Here is a 20,139-nt window from a genome sequence, read left to right as displayed (position 1 = left end):
AGGAGCCCCAATTCCTTCCTTCCCAATCTAATCGGGCTTGGATATTTCCCCACATGTCTGGACTGGTGCAGCAGGATAAGAAAGTTTACTCTCATCTGATAATTTTCTTATTTTGAATCCTGAAACACCAGTTCAGGACCCGTCCGAGGAGTTCGGGCCTCGCCATATTTTAAAAGGTATTCTTTTGTTTGCAGAGATATTTGTACTCATAGAAGAGAACCTGAGGTTCACTCATTGCTTGTTCATCTTTATCTTATTTTCCCTCCTTTCTGTTCCAAAGGTTTACTTAGGTAATATTTCTACAAGGATTTTCCTGCAGGTACTTATATTTTATTATCTGAACTTTTAGACTTGTATAGACCAAAATGATCATTGCATTCTCAAAACGATATTTTGCCTTTACCTTCTCCAAAAACATTCCACTCTGCAGAAACTGGTAAAAGCTCTCTCTTTAGTTCGACCCCCAATTGCCTCGATATTTGAGAGTAATTAAGAACATACGTAAACAGTTGAAAGCATATTTATTCGAGAGCGCTCCACAAGGCTGGAGAGGAAATTTGTGGCTGGCTATTACTAGGGCAGAGATTTACCAGCCCTCCGCGGGAGAGGCCATTATGCCTGACATCATCGTTGGGTGCCCCTTCCTACTATAACATTGAGGGGGCTGTGGTGCGCAGCTGCCGGCGTGCTGCAAAAGCTGTGCAACCCTTCTGTCGCCTTTCTTCTTACTTCCCTTCTGTACTTATGGGAAGAGAACGAAAACCCAAGATTTCTTTTTCACCGGTGACTTCTACCCCAGTAACTGGACTCATGAATGGCTTTGTCCACTGTTCTGGGGTAAACATCAGTTGATAAGACTGAGGGCTTTGTAATTTCTTAAAGCAGAGGATAACGAACCCTGCTTCCTCCGTGTCAAGTATCAGTTTTACTTTCTTTGATATCTGATAAAGAAAAATCTTCACAGTGCAGAGTGTGGAGAAAGTTCCCATTTGAGGGCTATCCCTGTGCCGGTTCCTATTTTGCTACAGTAAATATAAGGTTTGAAGACTGGAGATAGAGCTGCCAAACCAGTGAATGTTTTCCTCCGTGATATATGGTAGGTAGTATCTCGAACCAAAAGCACCTTGGTGTGGACATGACCCAATTATGTGAATTCTCTGCAGGAGCATCATCCAACTTAACTTGAGAGCCATTTAGATGGGGTACAGCTGCAATCTAATAATTTAAAAGAACAAGTTGGAGTGCAGCATGTCACATGGGGATCCAGTATCAATGATAATTTGTATTATTTTGTTTATTTTATTTAAAAATATTTCTATACCATCTTTCACAAACACAGTTTGACCAAAACGGTTCACAACAATTCCAACAAAAACAAAATAAAAAAAATATAAATAAACATAAATCAACTAAAACAAATATTGTGTAGAAAATTAGTAAAATAGAATAAAAAATAAAAAAACCCCAAAAAACAGGTTAAAATCCCTTGAAAATGTTATATGATCGAAGAATTTATGCCTCCTAACCAGGCTTATGTCGCCTTTTGAATTGTTTAAAAAATATATTTATGAAGTATTACAGATTACTCAAGACAAGGCGATCTCCCTGTCAAAATATTTGCTGCTATCTAAAGGTATGCCTATTAATAGGGAAGGAAAAACAATTATTTGCTTCTTTGGTAGTAGTGAGGTTTCTGGCTTCTTACACACCTCTAATGATATTATTTACACAAGGGCTACTTTGCTAGTATCTTTTCCTCTTGAATCAAATAAAGACCTGGTTATTCATCAACTTTGTTTATATTTAAAGTACTATTTTGTGGGTAAAAGTTACCAATTTTTCCTGATGTTTCTAAGTCAATCCAAATGAAGAGGAAAGCTTTCCTTCAAATGAAACAGCATGTCCTGGATATTATGGGTACATTTTACTTTCATGCAAGTGTTTAACATAACATATGGTAATAAATTTGTTTTTTTTTATATAAAACTGTTTATTAAAGAAAATATCACAAACATATGACATACAAGATTCTGAAGCATGTCATAGCAGTCATTTGTTCAAAGGCAAACTTTTATACATAAACCCCTCCCCCCCGGTCCAGACTGTTTTTTGTTGGCCAAGTCTCTTAGACAGCAATAGATGGAAGAACTAAGAAAGCTAAAACAAAATCTAAGACAGAAAGAGAGCGACTGGCGCAAATCCCCAAGCACCAATACACGATCCATCTACAAAGCCACCCTCCATCAATACAAGTCAACTACCTCTAAATCCAAAAGGGACTACTATGCATCCAAGATTCACCACTTAATCTTCGACGCAAAAGCCCTCTTCGCCTATGTCTCCAATCTCACCCAAATCATCCCACAGGAGATTCCCAACGACCTAGCACAACCCAAAGCTGAAGAACTTGCTCTTCATTTTCACAACAAAGTCAACAGCCTTCTAACTCATCTGCCTTCTAATCCCACCGACCCTGCTCTTTACCAGTCTCTTCAACAATCATCCCTCAACAACAATGGTCTGGAAACACTTGAACCCATCTCTATCTTAGAGATACAAACTCTTATAAGAAGAATGAAACCTTCCTCCCATCCTTTGGATACTATCCCCACCAAACTGCTCCTGGCCATCCCTGACTCCATCGCTAAAACATTGTCGGACATCATAAACTGCTCACTCTCCCAAGGACTATATCCTGACGACCTCAAATTGGCCTCCATCAAACCTCTACTCAAGAAACCCAACTTGGATCCTAAAGACCCCAACAACTTCCGTCCTATCGCCAATCTCCCATTCATAGCCAAGATTCTAGAAAAAGTTGTCAATACTCAACTCTCCGAATACATAGAAGAAAACAAAATCCTATTCCAATCACAATACGGATTTCGCAAATCACTGAACACAGAATCCCTCCTCATCTCCATGTCTGACTTCATATTAATGGGCCTTGACAAAGGCCAATCCTTCCTCTTAATTCTACTGGACCTATCAGCCGCCTTTGATACGGTCAATCATTCCATTCTCACTTCCATTCTGGCTTCTATAGGTATCTCAGGCACCGCTCTCTCATGGTTTAAATCTTTTCTCTCCAACAGAGGCTTCAAGGTTAAGATACAGAACAAAGAATCTTCACGAATGGACGCATCCATAGGAGTCCCTCAGGGCTCCTCACTGTCACCTACACTCTTTAACATTTATCTTTTACCTATCTGCCAACTCCTCTCCAACCTTAACCTCAAACATTTCCTCTACGCCGACGACATCCAGATCGTGATACCCATTAAAGAATCTTACACAAAAACATTGGTTCACTGGGAAAACTGTCTCTTCGAAATTAAACATCTCCTGGCTAACCTAAACCTAGTTTTAAACTCCTCTAAAACAGAACTGCTTCTCATCTCCCCAGATAACAATGCCATCTCTAATCCTCCAACTATCCCAACTACTACACAGGTGAGAGATCTAAGAGTATTAATTGATAACCGGATGAACCTTAAAGCTTACATCAACAGAACCACCAAGGACTGTTTCCACAAACTCCAAGTTCTGAAAAGAATTAGACCACTCTTCCACACTCAGGACTTCAGAACCATTCTACAAGCTATCATTTTTTCTAAGATCGAATACTGTAACTCTATCCTTCTGGGCCTACCTTCCTCCTATACTAGACCCCTCCAGATGTTACAAAACGCTGCGGCAAGATTACTGACAAACTCCAGGAGGAGGGACCATATATCTCCAATCCTAAAAGATCTCCACTGGTTGCCTGTTCACTTTAGAATCCTCTACAAATCTCTTTCCATAATATACAAAACCATCCATCAACACACCCCACTCGACTTACAAGTCCCATTCCAAATTTATAACTCCTCCAGACCAACAAGAGACACACTCAGAGGATCTCTTCAAGTGCCCCCAGCCAAAACTACCAAACACATTACCTTGAGAGATCGGGCCTTTTCAACAGCCGGCCCCCTTCTATGGAACTCCATCCCACCGGACCTTAGACAGGAGCCCAGCCTCCCAACCTTCAGGAAGAGACTTAAGACCTGGCTGTTTAAAAAAGCTTTCCCGGACACCGATTAATTCTATTCAGCCAGATTCTACCACTTCCACATGTAAAAATGTTATTACTAATGTAAATACCTATACCTAATGTTATTCTCTCCCTTTTCTTCTCTCCTCCCAGTTCTATTACCTTGTTATTTGTAACTGCTTCCTTCTACACAAATAGGTTATTGAATTGTTCACTGTACACCCCTGTTATATGTAAACCGGCATGATGTGTTTGCAACATGAATGCCGGTATATAAAAATTTTAAATAAATAAATAAAATAAATAAATGGAAGTTATTTTTTTTAAATAAAGAGAGGCTAGATAAGATGGTTACAAATTTTTTGTTTCTATTTTCATTGCTTTATCATACTCCTTATACTCCATCCTGCACTCTGCATTCCTACCAAAAGCATCTCCTTTATCTCCTCCCTCTTTTGGTTATTAGGCTTGATGTCACTGGACACCGTTCATTTATTTATAAAACTCCACTGCTCTGAAACACTCCACCTCTCGACATCCGTAATGAGTTGAACTTCATGAAGTTCCAAAAAGGAGTTAAAAAAAAAAAAAAAAAAGGAAGGCTGCTTACTCAGACCTATGACTGTTAACTTGTAGCAGAACTTGTTCGCTGGGCTATGTGTTATGTCTCGTAATGTCACCATTGTATACGACGATTTTGGTTTTTCTCTATGTATTTTGACTGATTTTATGCACAGTTATTGTAAACTGCTTGCATAATACTCTGCCTGTAAAGCAGTATAAGTTCAATAAATAAATAACAATACTGACATTTGCCTGGGCTGCACCACTTTAAGAACTAGTAATGTCGTCACGGAAAAGGTACGATCTGTGTCTCCATCTGCTGGTAGGTGGAGTAAGTCCAAGCATCTGGACTGGTGCAGCAGGATTCATGAAAAGGAAATCAGCTAAGGGTAACTTTCACCACTGCCTCGGTATCATCTATGGTGTGACTGCACCTTGAGTATTGGGTACAATTTGGGTTGCCTCCATCTCAAAAATGATAAAGCTAGAAAAGGTACAGAGAAGCAACAAACATAAGGGCGATGGAACAGCTCACTTATGAAGAAAGGCTAAATAGGAAAGGATTCTTCAGCTTAGAGAAGAGACAACATCCCCATAACACCTGTTCCTGCAGCTTCTGTATGGCTCTGGAATTGCTGGCAGTGTGTGTCCCAGCAAGACAGCAAAACTGTGGCTGTGATGTTCAAGGGTCCATGTGGTTTTGTGTGTCAATCCGAATATCATTTTGCGAGGGCACGAGTTAGAATGTGAATTTGTATAGTAATGGAGGAGCACATATACCATCCAAATAAGATGCTTTAAAGGGCTCACAGCATCCCCTTGGCAGCCACAGGAAAAAAAACAACCAGTGGGGACAGAGAGGGCCCAATGTAAGAAGGAACATGGTATAACTGTGCACTGTGTGACTTAAAAAAACAACCCAAACACTAATCCAAATGTAGTAAGCAAATTTAACTCCAATTGCATCAGGAGTTAAAATGCACCCACAGCTTTTTGCAAACTGAGCACATGTTTTAACTCCAGCAGGGAAAAAAGAAGTCTCTTAGACTCATGACTTATGCACACAAAATACAAGCACTTTTGTGCATATAAAAGTCTCATGCACAGAACACACACATTGTGTGCACAAAGTATATTTTATGCACATAAAATTCCGATTACAGGTCCTGGCAGCACAGCTCCAGCTTCCGTCCATATTAGTCCACCTAGGACCAGAAGCTAAGTTTCCAGTGTTAAAAACACACAGGTTAAGCCAGTGCCCCAATCTACACTGGAGGGAAGGTGGGGGGGTGCATGAGGGGTAATAGCCAATGTCTTGATTAGCATGGAATTTGCATGGGAGGGCATAAACCTGTATGCACATTTTTGTGTGCAAAACTCCATGCTGCATTGGCAGTAAGGTTTGCACACACAAAAGTGTGCACAACTGCGAGTTGAACTGTGTGTTCTGCCAAACACATCTTATTACACAGGCCCCAGAACCAGTAGCCAAGGCTATTAAATACAATGACTGATGATCCATTACCTCCAGATTGGGAAAAACGCTGTCCTGCTTGTTTCCGAACACACCTCCATATGCTGTGAAATCTTCAAGGCTGAGCTGCGAGGGTAAAAAAATTACTATTAAAGTTAAAAGGTGGAGCAGAGGAAAGCGGTGTTTGTCCTGATAAGCTATGACCCGTTCTGTAAACTACAATGCCAGCTGTGCTCAGTTTATCAACAATAATTTGCTTTCTTGCCAGTCTTGCATCTTACAGAGCCAATCTGACTGACAAAGAGCAAGACATGCTTTTGTTCTTTTACACATCTTTCCTTCAAATAAGAACCCTATACATTATCCCTACCCTCACCACCCTACTTATCCGATTCATATATGGCATGAGTGTGTAGAATACAATTTGTGGCACTACTGCAAAAGATGCCAGGCCCGACAGGAAAACAGAATAAAGAATTTCCAAAGAATAAATGAACATTTTAATCAGTACAAACTTGCTGGCTGGATTTTTGAGATATTTCCTAGAACACAAACAATGCAATTTTCCTTTACCTTGGATTTTACATTAAAAGTCAAGATGGTGTTGATAAAGGTCACTCATTTTACTGGAATCAGGGAGAAAGCAGAAGACAGACTGGATTGAGGAAATGAAACAATCCTATCACTATTTTTCATGACTGTCATGCCCATGTCGGAGAGAGACACTCATCAGCTGTGAACAGGCTGAACAGCAGCTCCATTCAGTCTCGTTTAAAGATTATGCTATGGTGGAAAGGAGAATCAGCTCAAGGCCAGCCTTATACAGGACACTGAATAGCAAAAATGGTAAAGCTATACAGAAATGAGGAGGAGAATGCAGCTAGGGAAGTGGCCGCTGAAAGCTGCCTGACAAGGATGTATGTTGACACCAGGCTAGAGGAGGACATGTGAACGTGTGAGCAAGAGGCAGGCATCACTGACAAGGAAAACAGATTCCCATCAGCCAGAGTTCAAATGAAAAAATCATTTTGCATCCTTATAGTGGGGAAGATCCCCATCAGTACCTTTTCAACAAGGAACAGCAGCACATTATGGGACCTATTAGACAGCGCAAGATCTAGATAAGAGGCGAGCTGGGAGTCCGTAGTCACGTGACCCTCATGGGAGGCAGCAACGCTGTTCCAAAGAGAGCTAGGGAGGAAAAAAAACACATAGGGGGGTCACAGAGTCAGACAAAAGCAGGGGGCACGGCTATAAGAACATAAGAATTACCATATTGGGTCAAACAGAGGGTCCATCAAGCCCAGTATCCTGTTTCTAATCATGGCCAATCTAAGTCAGAGGTACCTGACAGGATCCCAAATAGTAGATAGATCCCATGCTGCTAACACCCAGGGATAAGCAGTGGCTTTCCCAAGTCTATCTCGTTAATAATAGTTTATGGACTTCTCCAGCAACTTGTCCAAACCTTTTTTAAATCCAGCTATGCTAATTGACTATCATATGGTCTGGTAATGAATTCCAGAGCTTAAATGTGCATTGACTGAAAAAAGTTTCTTTTATTTGTTTTAAATGTGTTATTTACTAACTTCATGGTATGTCCCCTAGTTTTTGAATGAGTAAACAGATTCACACCTGTTCAAGTCTTTTCATGATTTTATAGACCTCTATCAAATCCCCCTCTCAGCCACCTTCTCCAAGCTGAAAACTCCTAACCTCTTTAGCTTTCCCTCACAGGGGAACTGGTCCATTACTTTTATCACTTTGGTCGCCTTTCTCTGTACCTTTTCCACTTTAACTATAACTTTTTTGAGATGCAGCAACCAGAACTGCACACAGTACTTCAGGTGTGGCCTCACCATTGAGAAATACAAAAGCATTATGACACTCTCCATTTTATTAATCATTCCTTTAATATAGAAATTACTTACCTGATAATTTAATTTTCCTTAGTGTAGGCAGATGGACTCAGGACCAATGGGTATAGTGTTCTATAGTGTGCTCCTGATAGCAGCTGGAGACTGAGTCAGATTTCAATCTGACGTCAGCACTACATATACCTGTGCACGAGGCTTTGCACTCCAGTTTTCTCCTCGAAAAGCAATTATGGATATGTTTGTGTTTAGATAATTTTGATTAACTTGATTACTCGGATTGGTTGACATGGTTTCTAGCTGGAGACCGCCAGAGCAGTCAACCGAGAAGCGCCAAAACCTGGTAATATGGGTGTCTGAACTAGAGATAAGGGTTGGCTTACCCGTGCTTGTGTTGCACTCAGGGGGAGGTTCCCCCGAGGATTCTTGATTGCGAGGCAGCCATGGACAGGGTGCTGAGTCCATCTGTCTACACTAAGGAAAATGAAATTATCAGGTAAGTAATTTCTACATTTCCTAGCGTGTAGCACATGGACTCAGGACCAATGGGATGTAAAAAAGCTACTCCCAAACCGGTTGGGAGGCTGCCTGTGGCCCATTTAGTATTGCCCTTGCGAACGCTGTGTCCTCCTTGGTCTGAACATCCAGACGATAGAATCTCGAGAAGGTGTGGATAAAAGACCACGTTGCCATCCGATAGATCTCTGTGGGTGAGAGCATCTTGGTTTCTGCCCAGGACACTGCCTGGGCCCTTGAGGAATGGGGCCTTGACTTGCAGAGGTAGAGGCTTGCCTGCCTCTACATAGGCCGCCTTGATTACTTCTTTGATCCAGCGGGCTGGATCAAAGAAGTAATCAAGAACAACGAACAGATGGTCCGTCTTTCGTACAGGTTCCGATGTTTCCAGGTATCGAACTAGGAGTCTGCCAACATTCAGGTGGTGAATGTTGCTCGTCTGGAGATGGCAGCGAGATGGTTTGGTTTAGATGGAAGTTAGAAACCACCTTTGGCAGGAAGGAGGGTACAGTGCGCAACTGTATGGATCCCGGCGTGAATCTGAGGAACGGCTCCCGGCATGATAGTGCTTGAAGTTTGGAGATTCGACGGGCTGAGCAGATTGCCAAGAGGAACGCCGTCTTCAAGGTCAGGAGCCATAGGGACAGACCGCGAGTTGGTCTGAACGAAGCTCCCGCTAGGAAGTCTAACACTAGATTGAGATTCCATAGGGGTATCGGCTACTTAAGGAGGTGGCCAAATGTGCTTGACCCATTTTAAGAAGAAGGAGACATCTGGGTGGGCCGCTAGGCTGGTGCCGTCCACCCTGGGTCTGAAGCTGGCCAGGGCAGCCAGTTGCACCTTGATGGAGCTGAGGGACAACCCTTTGTTCACGCCGTCCTGCAGAAATTCCAGGATCATGGGGATTTTGACTGTCCGTGGAAGGATGTTGTGGTCCTCACACCAGGCTTCGAATATTCTCCATACTCGTATATATGTTAAGGAAGTGAAGAGCTTGCGCGCTCGGAGCAGTGTGTCAATCACTGGTCCTGAGTATCCACTGTTTCAGGTGAGACCTCTCAATGGCCAGACCGTAAGAGAAAATCTCGTTGGGTCTTTGTGGAGGATCGGTCCTTGCTGGAGTAGATCCCTGTGTGAAGGTAGGCGTAGAGGGTTTCCCGCCAGACGTCTTCACATGTCCACGTACCACGGTCTTCTTGGCCAGTCCAGGGCCACTAGAAGTACCAGCCCTCTGTGTGTTCTATCTTGCGGATGATTCCGCTCAGTAGTGGCCATGGAGGGAAAGTGTACAGTAGGTCCTCCTGTGGCCAGGTCTGGATGAGGGCGTTGATTCCCTGGGACAGTGGTTCCCATCTTCGGCTGAAGAACTTGGGAACCCGGGTGTTGGACCCAGTTGCCAGAAGATCCATGGCTGGGGTTCCCCAGTGGTTTACTATCAGCTGGAAGGCTGCTGTAGACAGTGTCCATTCCCCTGGATCCAGACTCTCTGCTGAGGTAGTCTGCAGTGACGTTGTCTTTTCCCACGATGTGGGCAGCTGATATCCCTTGTAGCTTTAATTCTGCCTACGTCATTAGGGGCTCTATTTCCAGAGACACCTGCTGGCTTCTGGTTCCCCCCTGGCGGTTGATGTAGGCCACTGTTTTGGTGTTGTCCGACATGACTGACTGATTTGCCCCGGAGTCTGTGACTGAACTGTAGGCAGGCTAGTCTGATTGCTCGGGCTTCCAGTCTGTTTACGTTCCATGCCGACTCTTCTTTGTCCCATTGCCCTTGAGCTGTTAGCTCCTGGCAGTGGGCTCCCCATCTCCGCAGGCTCGCATCCATGGTGAACAAGGTCCATTCCGGTGGGGACAGGCTTGTTCCCTCGCTTAGATGATCTTCTTGTAGTCATTGTAGCTGGTTCCAAACCTTCGCCGGTAGCCGGAGGGGGGGTGGAGTAGTTTTGAGACATTGGGTTCCACTGTGACAGTAGGGAATGTTGTAGGGGGCCGCATGTGGGCCCTTGCCCATGGGACAACTTCTATGGTTGATGCCATGAGTCCGAGGACTTGGAGATAGTCCCATGCCATGGAGAGAGTGGAGTTCAACCATGCTCGTAGTTATTCCATCAATCTCCTAGGGGGAAGGGTGACTTTGTTCCATTTGGTGGCTTTTGGATGTATTGATGACCCACCCAAGGCTCTGCAGTAGTTCCTTGACTCTGGTGGTTGCTTGATGGCTTTCCTCTGGTGATTTCGCTCTGATCAGCCAATCGTCCAGGTATGGGTGCACAAGGATTCCTTCTTTCCTCAGTGTCGCTGCTAATACCACCATGATCTTGGTGAACGTTTGGGGAGCCGTAGCTAGCCTGAATGGTAGGGCCTGGAACTGGTAGCGATGGCCCAATATCACGAAGCGTAGGAAATGCTGATGGATGCTATGAATTGGTATGTGGAGATAGGCCTTTATGACTGAACGCAGGGTTTCCATGTGGAAGCGGGGTACCTTCAGGTAGTGACTGACGGTCTTGAGGTCCAGTATGTTCCCTCTTTCTTGGGCACGATGAAGTAGATGGAATAGTGCCCAGAATTTTGTTGGTGCATGGGCACTGGTGTTATTGCCTTTAGGGCGAGCAGTTTTGATAGTGTGGTCTCCACTTCCTTCCTCTTGGAGGGGTCGTGGCACGGAGGAATCACAAACTTATCCGGGGGATGCTGTGGAAGTCCAGGTAGTATCCCTCTTGGATGATGGATAGGACCCAATTGTCAGACGTTATTTCGACCCATCTTTGGTAGAATAGGGCGAGTCTGCCCCCTATGATCTCTTCCTGTAGATGGGTCTGCTGATTCTCATTGCGTGTTGCGGCTGGGGCCTGGTCCCGAGCCGGCTCCTCTTTTGTTGTGTCTGTTCCGAAAGGACTGTCCCTTGCTGGCGGGGCGAGGGGCTTGGTAAGTGTTTTTGTATGGTCTAAAACGCTGGGATCCTCTGCCCTTGGCTCCTCTTGTTTCTGTCCTCGAGTAGACGGGGTACTGGGGACTCGCCCCAATTGTTGGCTAATTTGTCCAGTTCGCTTCTGAACAGGTTAGAGGTCGCGTCGGCTGACCAGCTACGAAGCCAGAGCTGTCTTCTGGCTGATACTATGGATGAGAGGCTCCTGGCTGAGGTGCGTACCAGGTCTGAGGTCGCATCCGTGAGGAATGATATTGCCGGGTCTAATGCCTCGATTGGCGTAGTTGCGTCCCTGGCCATAGCCAGGCAGGCGCGTGATACCACGACGCAGCAGGCAGCGATCTGTAAGGTCATAGCTGATACATCATAAGACTTCTTGAGGATGGATTCCTGCCGTCTGTCATTGGCATCCTTGAGTGAAGCTCCTCCCTAGACTGGTATGGTAGTGCGCTTTGTGGTGGCGCAGACCAGGGCGTCAACCTTGGGAAACCTCAGGAGTTCCTTCGCTGCGAGGTCCAAGGGGTAGAGAGCTTCTAGGGCTCGCCCTCCCTTAAAGGTGGCCTCTGGAGCGTCCCATTCCAGGTCGATCAGTTGTTGTACGGTCTGTAGTGTAGGAAAATGGCGTGAGGTCTGGCGGAGCACAGCCAGGAAGGGGCTCGCCTTGGACTCTGCTGCATTGCATGTGTCCGGGATGGCCAATGCCTTCAGACTCGTGGCTACGAGATCTGATAATTCGTCTTTTGGAAAGAAGCGCATCATGGTTCGATACGGTACTGTTCCTGAAGGGATTTTCCCCTCTTCCAGGGGTTCTGATTCCTCCTCCGAGTCATCTGTATCCCCTAAGGGAAGGTATTTGTCCAGGGGAGGCTCATCTGGTGGAGGCCGGGAGGGGCCTGAGAGGTTCTGGACCACTGGCGGGGGTTGTGGTTGTGCTGTTGGTGGCCCTGTCTGTGCGTGGATGTAGGATTGCCGCTCAGCGAAGAATCCCACCCAGGTGAAATTGCCTGGGACCGCATTGGATCTGACAGCACTCCCCTGAGGGCCCCCACTGTGGAGGGGCCGAGTCGGGAATAGAGAGGTCCGGGGTAGTCTCGCTGGTGGATCTGGAGTCCTCTACAGGCTGAGGGGGACCTTGTCTCGGTTTCCCCCTCCCCCCCCCCCGAGCTTCTTTGCATAGCAGGCACAGGGCGGAAGTCACCTTGGGCTGCGCCGCTCTCAAGTGGCATGCTGGAGAGATGGCTTGACTTTTAGCTGTCTTGGACAGTGGTGCCATGATCCTGTACAGGTGCGCGTGCCGGGAGGCCTGGTTATGCGCTCCGGGTGCGCGTGGTCCTAGTCATGTGTTCGGCACCCTTGAGCGTGTTGCTGTGCGCCCGGCCCCGATGTGCGCGCGCTGCTATGCGCACAAGTATTTTGTGCGCCCAGCTCGGTTGTGCGGACGATGCGGCACACGCGGTAAGATGGCGGCCCCCCTCAGGGGATCTCCACGTGGGAGAACCCTCTTGCCGGATCTGGGTCCAGCCCGGACGGGGCTGCTCAACCCGATTGTACAGACGCCGGAGGGACGATCTGTGCGGCCTTGGAAACCTAAGACTTAGAGAAAGTTGTCTACCTTACCTTGTCTCGGCGCTTCCCGGTCCTCTGCCGGGCGGTCTCCGGCTGCGGGGGGAGAGGGAATTACCTTCATCGCCACGCTCTGTTCTGCACCCGCTGCCTCTCAGCCACTCCCTTTTCAGGGGGCTAAGTCCAAGCTGGGACCGAGGCTTACTTCTGAGGGATCTCGGAAATCACCTCAGGAAACCTCGACAGGGGGAGGGACCCTTAAGTATCACCGCAGGAGAACAGGGCTCGTTTTGGAGGTAAGTTTTCTTTGTTTCTTCTTTAAATTTGGAGTTTGGTTTTCTAACACTGTGCAAGCGTGTGTGAAGTCCCGAACTGCTATGGAGACGGAAAAAAACTGGAGAGCATAGCCTCGTGCACGGATATATGTAGTGCTGATGTCAGATTGAAATATGACTCCGTCTCCAACTGCTATCAGGAGCACACTATACAACGCTATACCCATTAGTCCTGAGTTCATCTGCTACACGCTAGGAAATAATAATTCCTAACATTGTTTTGTTTTTTTTGACTGCCGCCATACAGTGAGCCGAAGATTTCAAAGTAGTGTCCATGATGACGTTCAGAATCTTTTCCTGGATGGTAACTCCTAGTAGGGAACCTAATATTGTGTAACTACAATGTGGGTTACTTTTCCCATGTGCATCACTTTGCACCTGTCCACATTAAAATTTCATCTGTCTTTTGAATGCCCAGTTTCCCAGTCTTGCAAGGTCCTCCTGCAATTTCTCACTATCTGCTTGTGATTTAACAACTTGGAATAATTTTGTGTCATCTGCAAATCTGATCATCTCACTTGTCGTACCCTTTTCCGGAGCATTTATAAATATATTAAAATGCTCTGATCCAATGAACAGATCCCTGAGGCACTCTACCTTTCTCAAAAGATGGACTACTTAGTCCTAATCTGTTTCCTGACTTTTAACCAGTTTGCAATCCACAATAGGACATTTCCTCCTAAACTATGACTTTTTAATTTTCTCAGGAGTTTCTCATGAAGGACTTTGTCAAATGCCCTTCTGAAAATCCAAATATACTATTATCCACTAGCTCATTATTATCCATGTTTATTAACCCCTTCAAAAAAATGCAGCAGATTGATGAGGCAAGATTTCCCTTGTGTAAATAAAATTATAGATGTGCCATTAAACCATAGAAATGATGGCAGAAAAAGACCAATCGGCCCATCCAGTCTGCCCAGCAAGCTGCCACACTTATTTTCCCAAAACCATGTTTTGTCTTTTTTTTTTTTTTTTTATTAATTTATAAGACATACAGAATGCCAAAACATAAAAGTTCCAAACCCTGCAAAAAGCTACAAACAATAAATATAAAACTATGTACCTCCAATTTACACACCCTAAATCGCACATCTTAAATGTTTTTTTGTTTAACCCGAAGAACAAAGTGTTGCCTAGGCATCACAAAGCATAAACACAAGACACCCATTTATCCACACAATAATACATTTCCTGGAGCCCTACTAGGTTATTCCCACCGGTTAGAAAACCGCAACAGCTTCAAATGATCACAATAGACAGAAATCATATAAAAAGTTATCCGGCACACCTATAATCCCTTTCCAAAAGTCTCTAGAGAAACATCCAAAACCATGTCTCCCTATACGTTCTGTGATTTTGCTAAGCGCATCAAGGCTCTAGTAGTTTGCATTTCCTCCCTGTTCTTTTGGGTCTCCAGTTTAATGGAAGCTAGCTTCTGCTGGGCTTTGGAATCATGATCCTACATTTGCAGCTATTTTGGGGTTTCCCTAGAAATTAACTGTAAGAGTGTCCCTTCCTCGTATACACACCCTCATACAGGCTCCCTCACTCTCTGGCACACACACACACATCCCCTCATATAGGCTCCCTCTCTGAAACCCACACTCAAGCATCCCCCCCCACCCACCCTCTCTCACCTCCCATACTCTCTCTCACACCCTCCCCAACCCCCTCTCACCAAACATGCTCTCTGTCACCCCCCTCGCTCACACACACATTCTCTCTAACCGACATCCCCCCGGCTCTCTCTCACCCTCCCCGACACACATTCTCTCTCACTGGCATGCTGCGGGACCTGCGCTGTTCACGGCGAAAATGGAAGGCCCCCGTGTGCCGCAAACGGCACACCGGGCCTTCATCTTTGCCGCGAACGGCGTGTGTGCCACGGGACACGCTCTGTTCGCGGCATGCCAGGGTCTCCTCTGCTATATTCTGCCTGTCCGCGATGGCCGCTGTCCTTCGTACCTCTGGTGTGTTTGAGCCGCCTGCGCGAGCACTGACAGACACACTACCAAGCCAGATATATTATGGCGCCATCTATCGGCAGGCTGTGGAACATGTGTGAGCACTGATGGGACACACTACCAAGCCTGATATATTATGGATGTTGAGTATGAGCTTGACCCTCAGAAAGCTGAGTAAACTGAATTACAATTGCAAAATACATGTTCTGATTTTTATCTCAGAAGATTGTAGTTTGAATGTACTTTTTCATGTAAAATCTATTATAAATACAATAATTTTTAATTGTGTGTGGGAAGCGCAGAGCAGGAAGTGTGCAGTTAGAAGGTTCGCCCAGAGCATTCAATATCTTTACACCAGCCCTGGCTCCATGTGGGAAGGCAGGATTCCACCTGGAGTTGTGTTGCTTGCAGTCAGTGGCTCTCCACAGTCTTGGCCAAGATTTAATTTTCTTTTTTTTTTTTTTTTTTTTTAAACTCAGGGAACAGCATGGATCACTTCTGGTCCTCCCTCTCCTGGACTAGATATGCAGTGCAGGGCCTGGGAAATCATAAAAGTACAGGGCTGTGTAGAAAAGTTTCTATGGAACTGTGGTGATAGGAGGGGGGCAAGGCAAAAAAAAAGAGGCAGCAAGGTACAGGCATGAAAAGGAAGGGGGCAAGCCAAGAGTAAGTGCCTGTGCACTGTTGGTGAGGCTTCTGACTGACATGGTTGGGCTAAGCTCTGAGAGGGGCAGCTAACTGTAGACCCAGTGAGTCTCTTGGAAAGTGGGGGTGCCAAAGAGTGGGAAAGGGAGGGGGGCTGATGCAGGATGGGAAAGGGATGGCAGCAAGCAAGGACTTTACATGATGATGCAGCAGTTCTGGGGCAAGGGGCACTCACTGTGTGAGCAAATGGGCAGCAGCACAACAGAGTGTGTATGTGTCAAAGAGAAAAAGAGGGAGTGTGTATATATGTCTGTGTGTCAGAGTGAGAGAGCCACCCACACATACACTCTATCAGACACACTGTATGCGTGCATCTCTCTCTGACACAAATCCACACACACTGAAAACACAAAGATACACCCACACAGTGAGTGAGTATTTCTTGGTGTGCGTCGGTGTGTGTGTGTATGTACCAATAAAGTTGTCTCAATCTGAAAATCTGTATGACAGTGCATGTTTGATACTGGCTGACAATGTGGCTCGCTCTCTGTTGGGCAGCTGGTTCAAGAGGTGGTTGGTTGACAAGAGAATTTAACACCAGACCAGGATATATATCTATGAGAGATGTAACCAAACTTGTGGGGCACCCAATCGAATGCATAGATTGAAGAGGAACTGCAGCTCTGTTTGCTCAGCCCTGGTCTGGAGTGTGCTCTACTTCCTAGTTATGTAGGAAAAATGTTACATTTGTTTTGTATAATTTTTTGGCTCTAGTCTGCTCCAGGTCACATGATATTTCTTTGTTTAATTTAGATGTTTTATATATCATTCCAAAAGATCACAATGGTTTACAAAGTCAATATTCATATTTTTACAACATTCATATTCTAGGTCAACACAACAGCAAATCAGCTACATGTACAAGTTAGCTAGAGGGCTACTATCATGGTTAATACTCCATAAATGATATTTCATTATCCTTCACGTATTAATCAGTAAGTTGTCACGTTCCACATTACATTGTTCAATACTTATTACTTATTCTAGTAACATTATTTATGGTTTTGACAGTGACTATAATCGGCATATTGGTATTTTAGGTTAGATTATATGCATGCCTAAAGAGCCATGTTTTCAGTTCACGTTTGTTATCTGGTGTAATGATTCTGGCAGAGAGTTCCACAACTTGGGGCCCGCCGTGGAAAATATTTAGTCTCTTATTTGTGTTAGATGTGTACTCTGCGATGTAGGCACATTTAGAAGTCCTTTTGTTTTGTGATCTTAGGGCTCTCTGCGGTGTGTATGGTTTCAGTCTTACTCCTAATTGCACGGGTTAATGTTGCTGATGATATTAAAAATATGTACCTCTCAAGGATCAGCTTGACATGCATTTGGGCGCTGATGAAACACATGCTGCTCAGAAAGCCCAAGTGGGAGTCAAACAGATAACCCTGTGGGCCGATTTTGAAAAGGATTCCCCATATTAGTATTTTCTTACAATCCACCTCGGGGGTCAGCCCCAGCCAACCTTAGCATCAGAAGCCCAGAATTAGTTGCTGTCCCACCCCAGCTTTGCCACACTTTTAGCCGTCCCCGCACCCAGCGATGACAGTGACAGCCCTCCACCGAGAGCCGCAGCCGCCTCCAGAACCCAGTCCTGTGCGCCCCCCGAGTCTGCAACGGCAAATTCCTCCTCCTCCTCCTCCTTCCCCGCGCAGCAGCCCAGGTCCTCGGCAGTGCCCCTCCCCTCGCTGGATCTTGCGTCGGAGGTGGCCCCGCCGGAAAGAAGCGCAGAAACGTCCAGATACGGAGCACGGGTGGCCGTGCACGCCTCACTCACCCCTGACTCGACCAGAGAAGCATCGGCACTTGCTGAACGCACAGCGCCGGAGCCACGAGCAGCAGCAGCAGCAGCGACGACGAGACAAACGCTCCAGCCCTCCCCAGCGCCATCTTCCCGTCTACCGCTCACCTGACCGACCATCGACCGTCACCTGACCGAGCCCCGCCCTCCTGACGCGTCACAAGGCGACGTCCCTAGGCCGAACCCTGCCCCTCCCCCCCGAACGTCACCGGCTGCCGATCCACCCCGGCGCTTCACAGGCCGTGGGCCACGCACCGTCCCTGTCCCGCCCCTTCCCGGTACCCCAGGGGCTGTTAATCCTACCCAAGGTCCAACGCCATCGCTGTTCCTGGCTGCGGTGGAGCGCAGATTACTCAGTCCGAGCCTCCTAGGGCAGCCCCCTGCCGCTCAACGCAGCGGAAGAGGAAGCTCCAGCAGTCGCGGGGTTACAAGGAGGCATCTCAGAGCCGGGGCCAGGATTTTTCTGTGAGGGGACGATATACAGAATTACGTTCCCGCTCCCGCCCCCTTCTCCTTGCCTATACCAGTGTCTGCTTTGACATAGTACTTTCTCCTTTAGCAACAAAAGGCACAGCTGGTGGCAGATTCAGCAAAGCACCCCCCTGACCCAGCCTCCACCTTTCTCTTCCCCCATCCCAAGCCCACCAACCCCTTTCTCTTCCCCTGTATCTCCCTACTCCCCTCTGCGCCTTGACTCCCGATTTCTGCTCCACATCGTGGCCTGAGACCCCCCCCCCCCCTTTTCTCCACCCACTCCTTGTCCTGCATCCTGGGCCGTGGCTACGTTTTTTGTCCCCTCCCCCCCCCAATTGTCCCAGCTCATCAAATAAAGCCCAGCTCGCTCCTGCAATCTATATTTTTAAAAACTGACATGCTCCTACCCCCTCATCTCTGTCAGATGCAGAACCTCACCAAATACAGAATAAAGAAATCAGAAAGTATAAACAGAAAAGTGCTGAGAAGAACTGAACTGGAACCAACAAAAAACAGCCTCTACATGCAGAGCAACAATGGAAAAACAGACACAGTACCAATCTTCATAAAACATTAAATGATAAAATCAAGAAATATAAAATATCAATTATAATAGTAAAAATGTTCTAATTTCCCCCCAAATTAAATATTTCAAAAGAGCAGAAACATCAAATTACACCCAATAATTAAAACAAATAAGGATTTAAACATTTCTCCCTACCTGGGATTTTTTGATTTCCAGTCTCCCCTGAGCTCATCGTGGAGTGGGGGAGGTAGGGCCGTACACATTTTATCTTCCCTCTCACCCAAGCACAATAACACATTCATTCTTACACAGTCTCTCATACACAGGGGCCTTCTCCCTCACAGGGACCTTCTTGAGGGGCCACTCTGTTTGATCCTGAGAACTGCCCCTGTTTTGGGACTGAGTAGCTAGGAATTAAAAGTATGTGTATTTTGTGTATTAAAAGCACAAAGTCTAGAGAAAAAGTGGCTGGGGCCAGACCCATCCTCACTAGGTGATCGGGCTCACCATCAGAATAATCCTGGAGCGAGTTCTGAGGGCCCTCAGGACTGCCATGCACTAGGGACAAATTGGGCGGGAGATCCCCGCCCCCCATTGCTTTAGCCTGAGCATCGGAGAAGAATTTCAAAATAACCACCATTCCCGCACTCAGCGGGAACAGATCAGTCCTCATCTTGTGGTTGGCTGATCGCTTGCCCGCACCATGGGACCGCGATCCAGACCCTGGCCTCACCCCTGACATACCCTCCCCTCCAGGGAGGCAATGCAGGCAGAGCCCTGTGTAGGAGAGCTGCGAAGCAGACTCCCCGTATGCCACACAACACGTCGGACGCATCAAACGGGCTGGCGGGGACGGATTGGACTCCCAACAGAACTGAAGGCGGCTAACGCAGTCCCGGAGGTCCCCAGCGGCAAAAGGGGACCGAGCTTGACCTCCGCAGCGCCAAAGTGCTGCCACACTCTTTCCTGCCTCTTTTTTTGTATGTGGCCGCGGGAAAATTAGTAAAGGAGAAGGCTGACAGACCTTTCCGAATCCAGGCTGTGACCAAGGGGGAGGGACCGGACTACAGGTATCACCCCATACGCCTTACCAGACCAAAGGAGCCACACAGGGCAATAGCCCCAGCTCCACACGACCTGTGACCAGGAGGGATAGCCTCACTAGGGCCTGCCTATCGCCTGGGAGGTATGTCCCTGTAAAAGCTTACATGATCTGTCCTGAGAAGTAAAATCAACTTTCTGTTTTTTTTAAGTGAAGAAATGGTCAAAGACTGCAGGTTTTGCACCACCTCCATCTGCTGGAGACGGAGAAATACTGAACAGATGCAGGCGGCACACAAGATTAAGAGGAGGTGCTCTTCAAGTTTTTCTC

The 20,139-nt window shown here is 46.5% G+C and overlaps 1 protein-coding gene across 1 annotated transcript in view; it reads right to left on the bottom strand.

The window, feature by feature from the left end:
* LOC115095910 (V-type proton ATPase subunit S1-like) overlaps nucleotides 1–17,882 on the bottom strand; it is a 30,588-nt gene extending 12,706 nt beyond the window's left edge. The window contains 3 exon segments of the mRNA XM_029610250.1: nucleotides 6,126–6,200; nucleotides 7,139–7,265; nucleotides 17,744–17,882. Of these exon segments, the coding sequence (XP_029466110.1) occupies nucleotides 6,126–6,200; nucleotides 7,139–7,265; nucleotides 17,744–17,856 (315 nt within the window). The 5' untranslated portion in view covers nucleotides 17,857–17,882.
* Between the last annotated feature and the right edge of the window lie 2,257 nt (nucleotides 17,883–20,139).

Source organism: Rhinatrema bivittatum, chromosome 1 (assembly GCF_901001135.1).
Source record: "Rhinatrema bivittatum chromosome 1, aRhiBiv1.1, whole genome shotgun sequence".
Classification (NCBI taxonomy): Eukaryota; Metazoa; Chordata; class Amphibia; order Gymnophiona; family Rhinatrematidae; genus Rhinatrema; species Rhinatrema bivittatum.
This window is presented reverse-complemented; position numbering and strand designations above follow the sequence as displayed.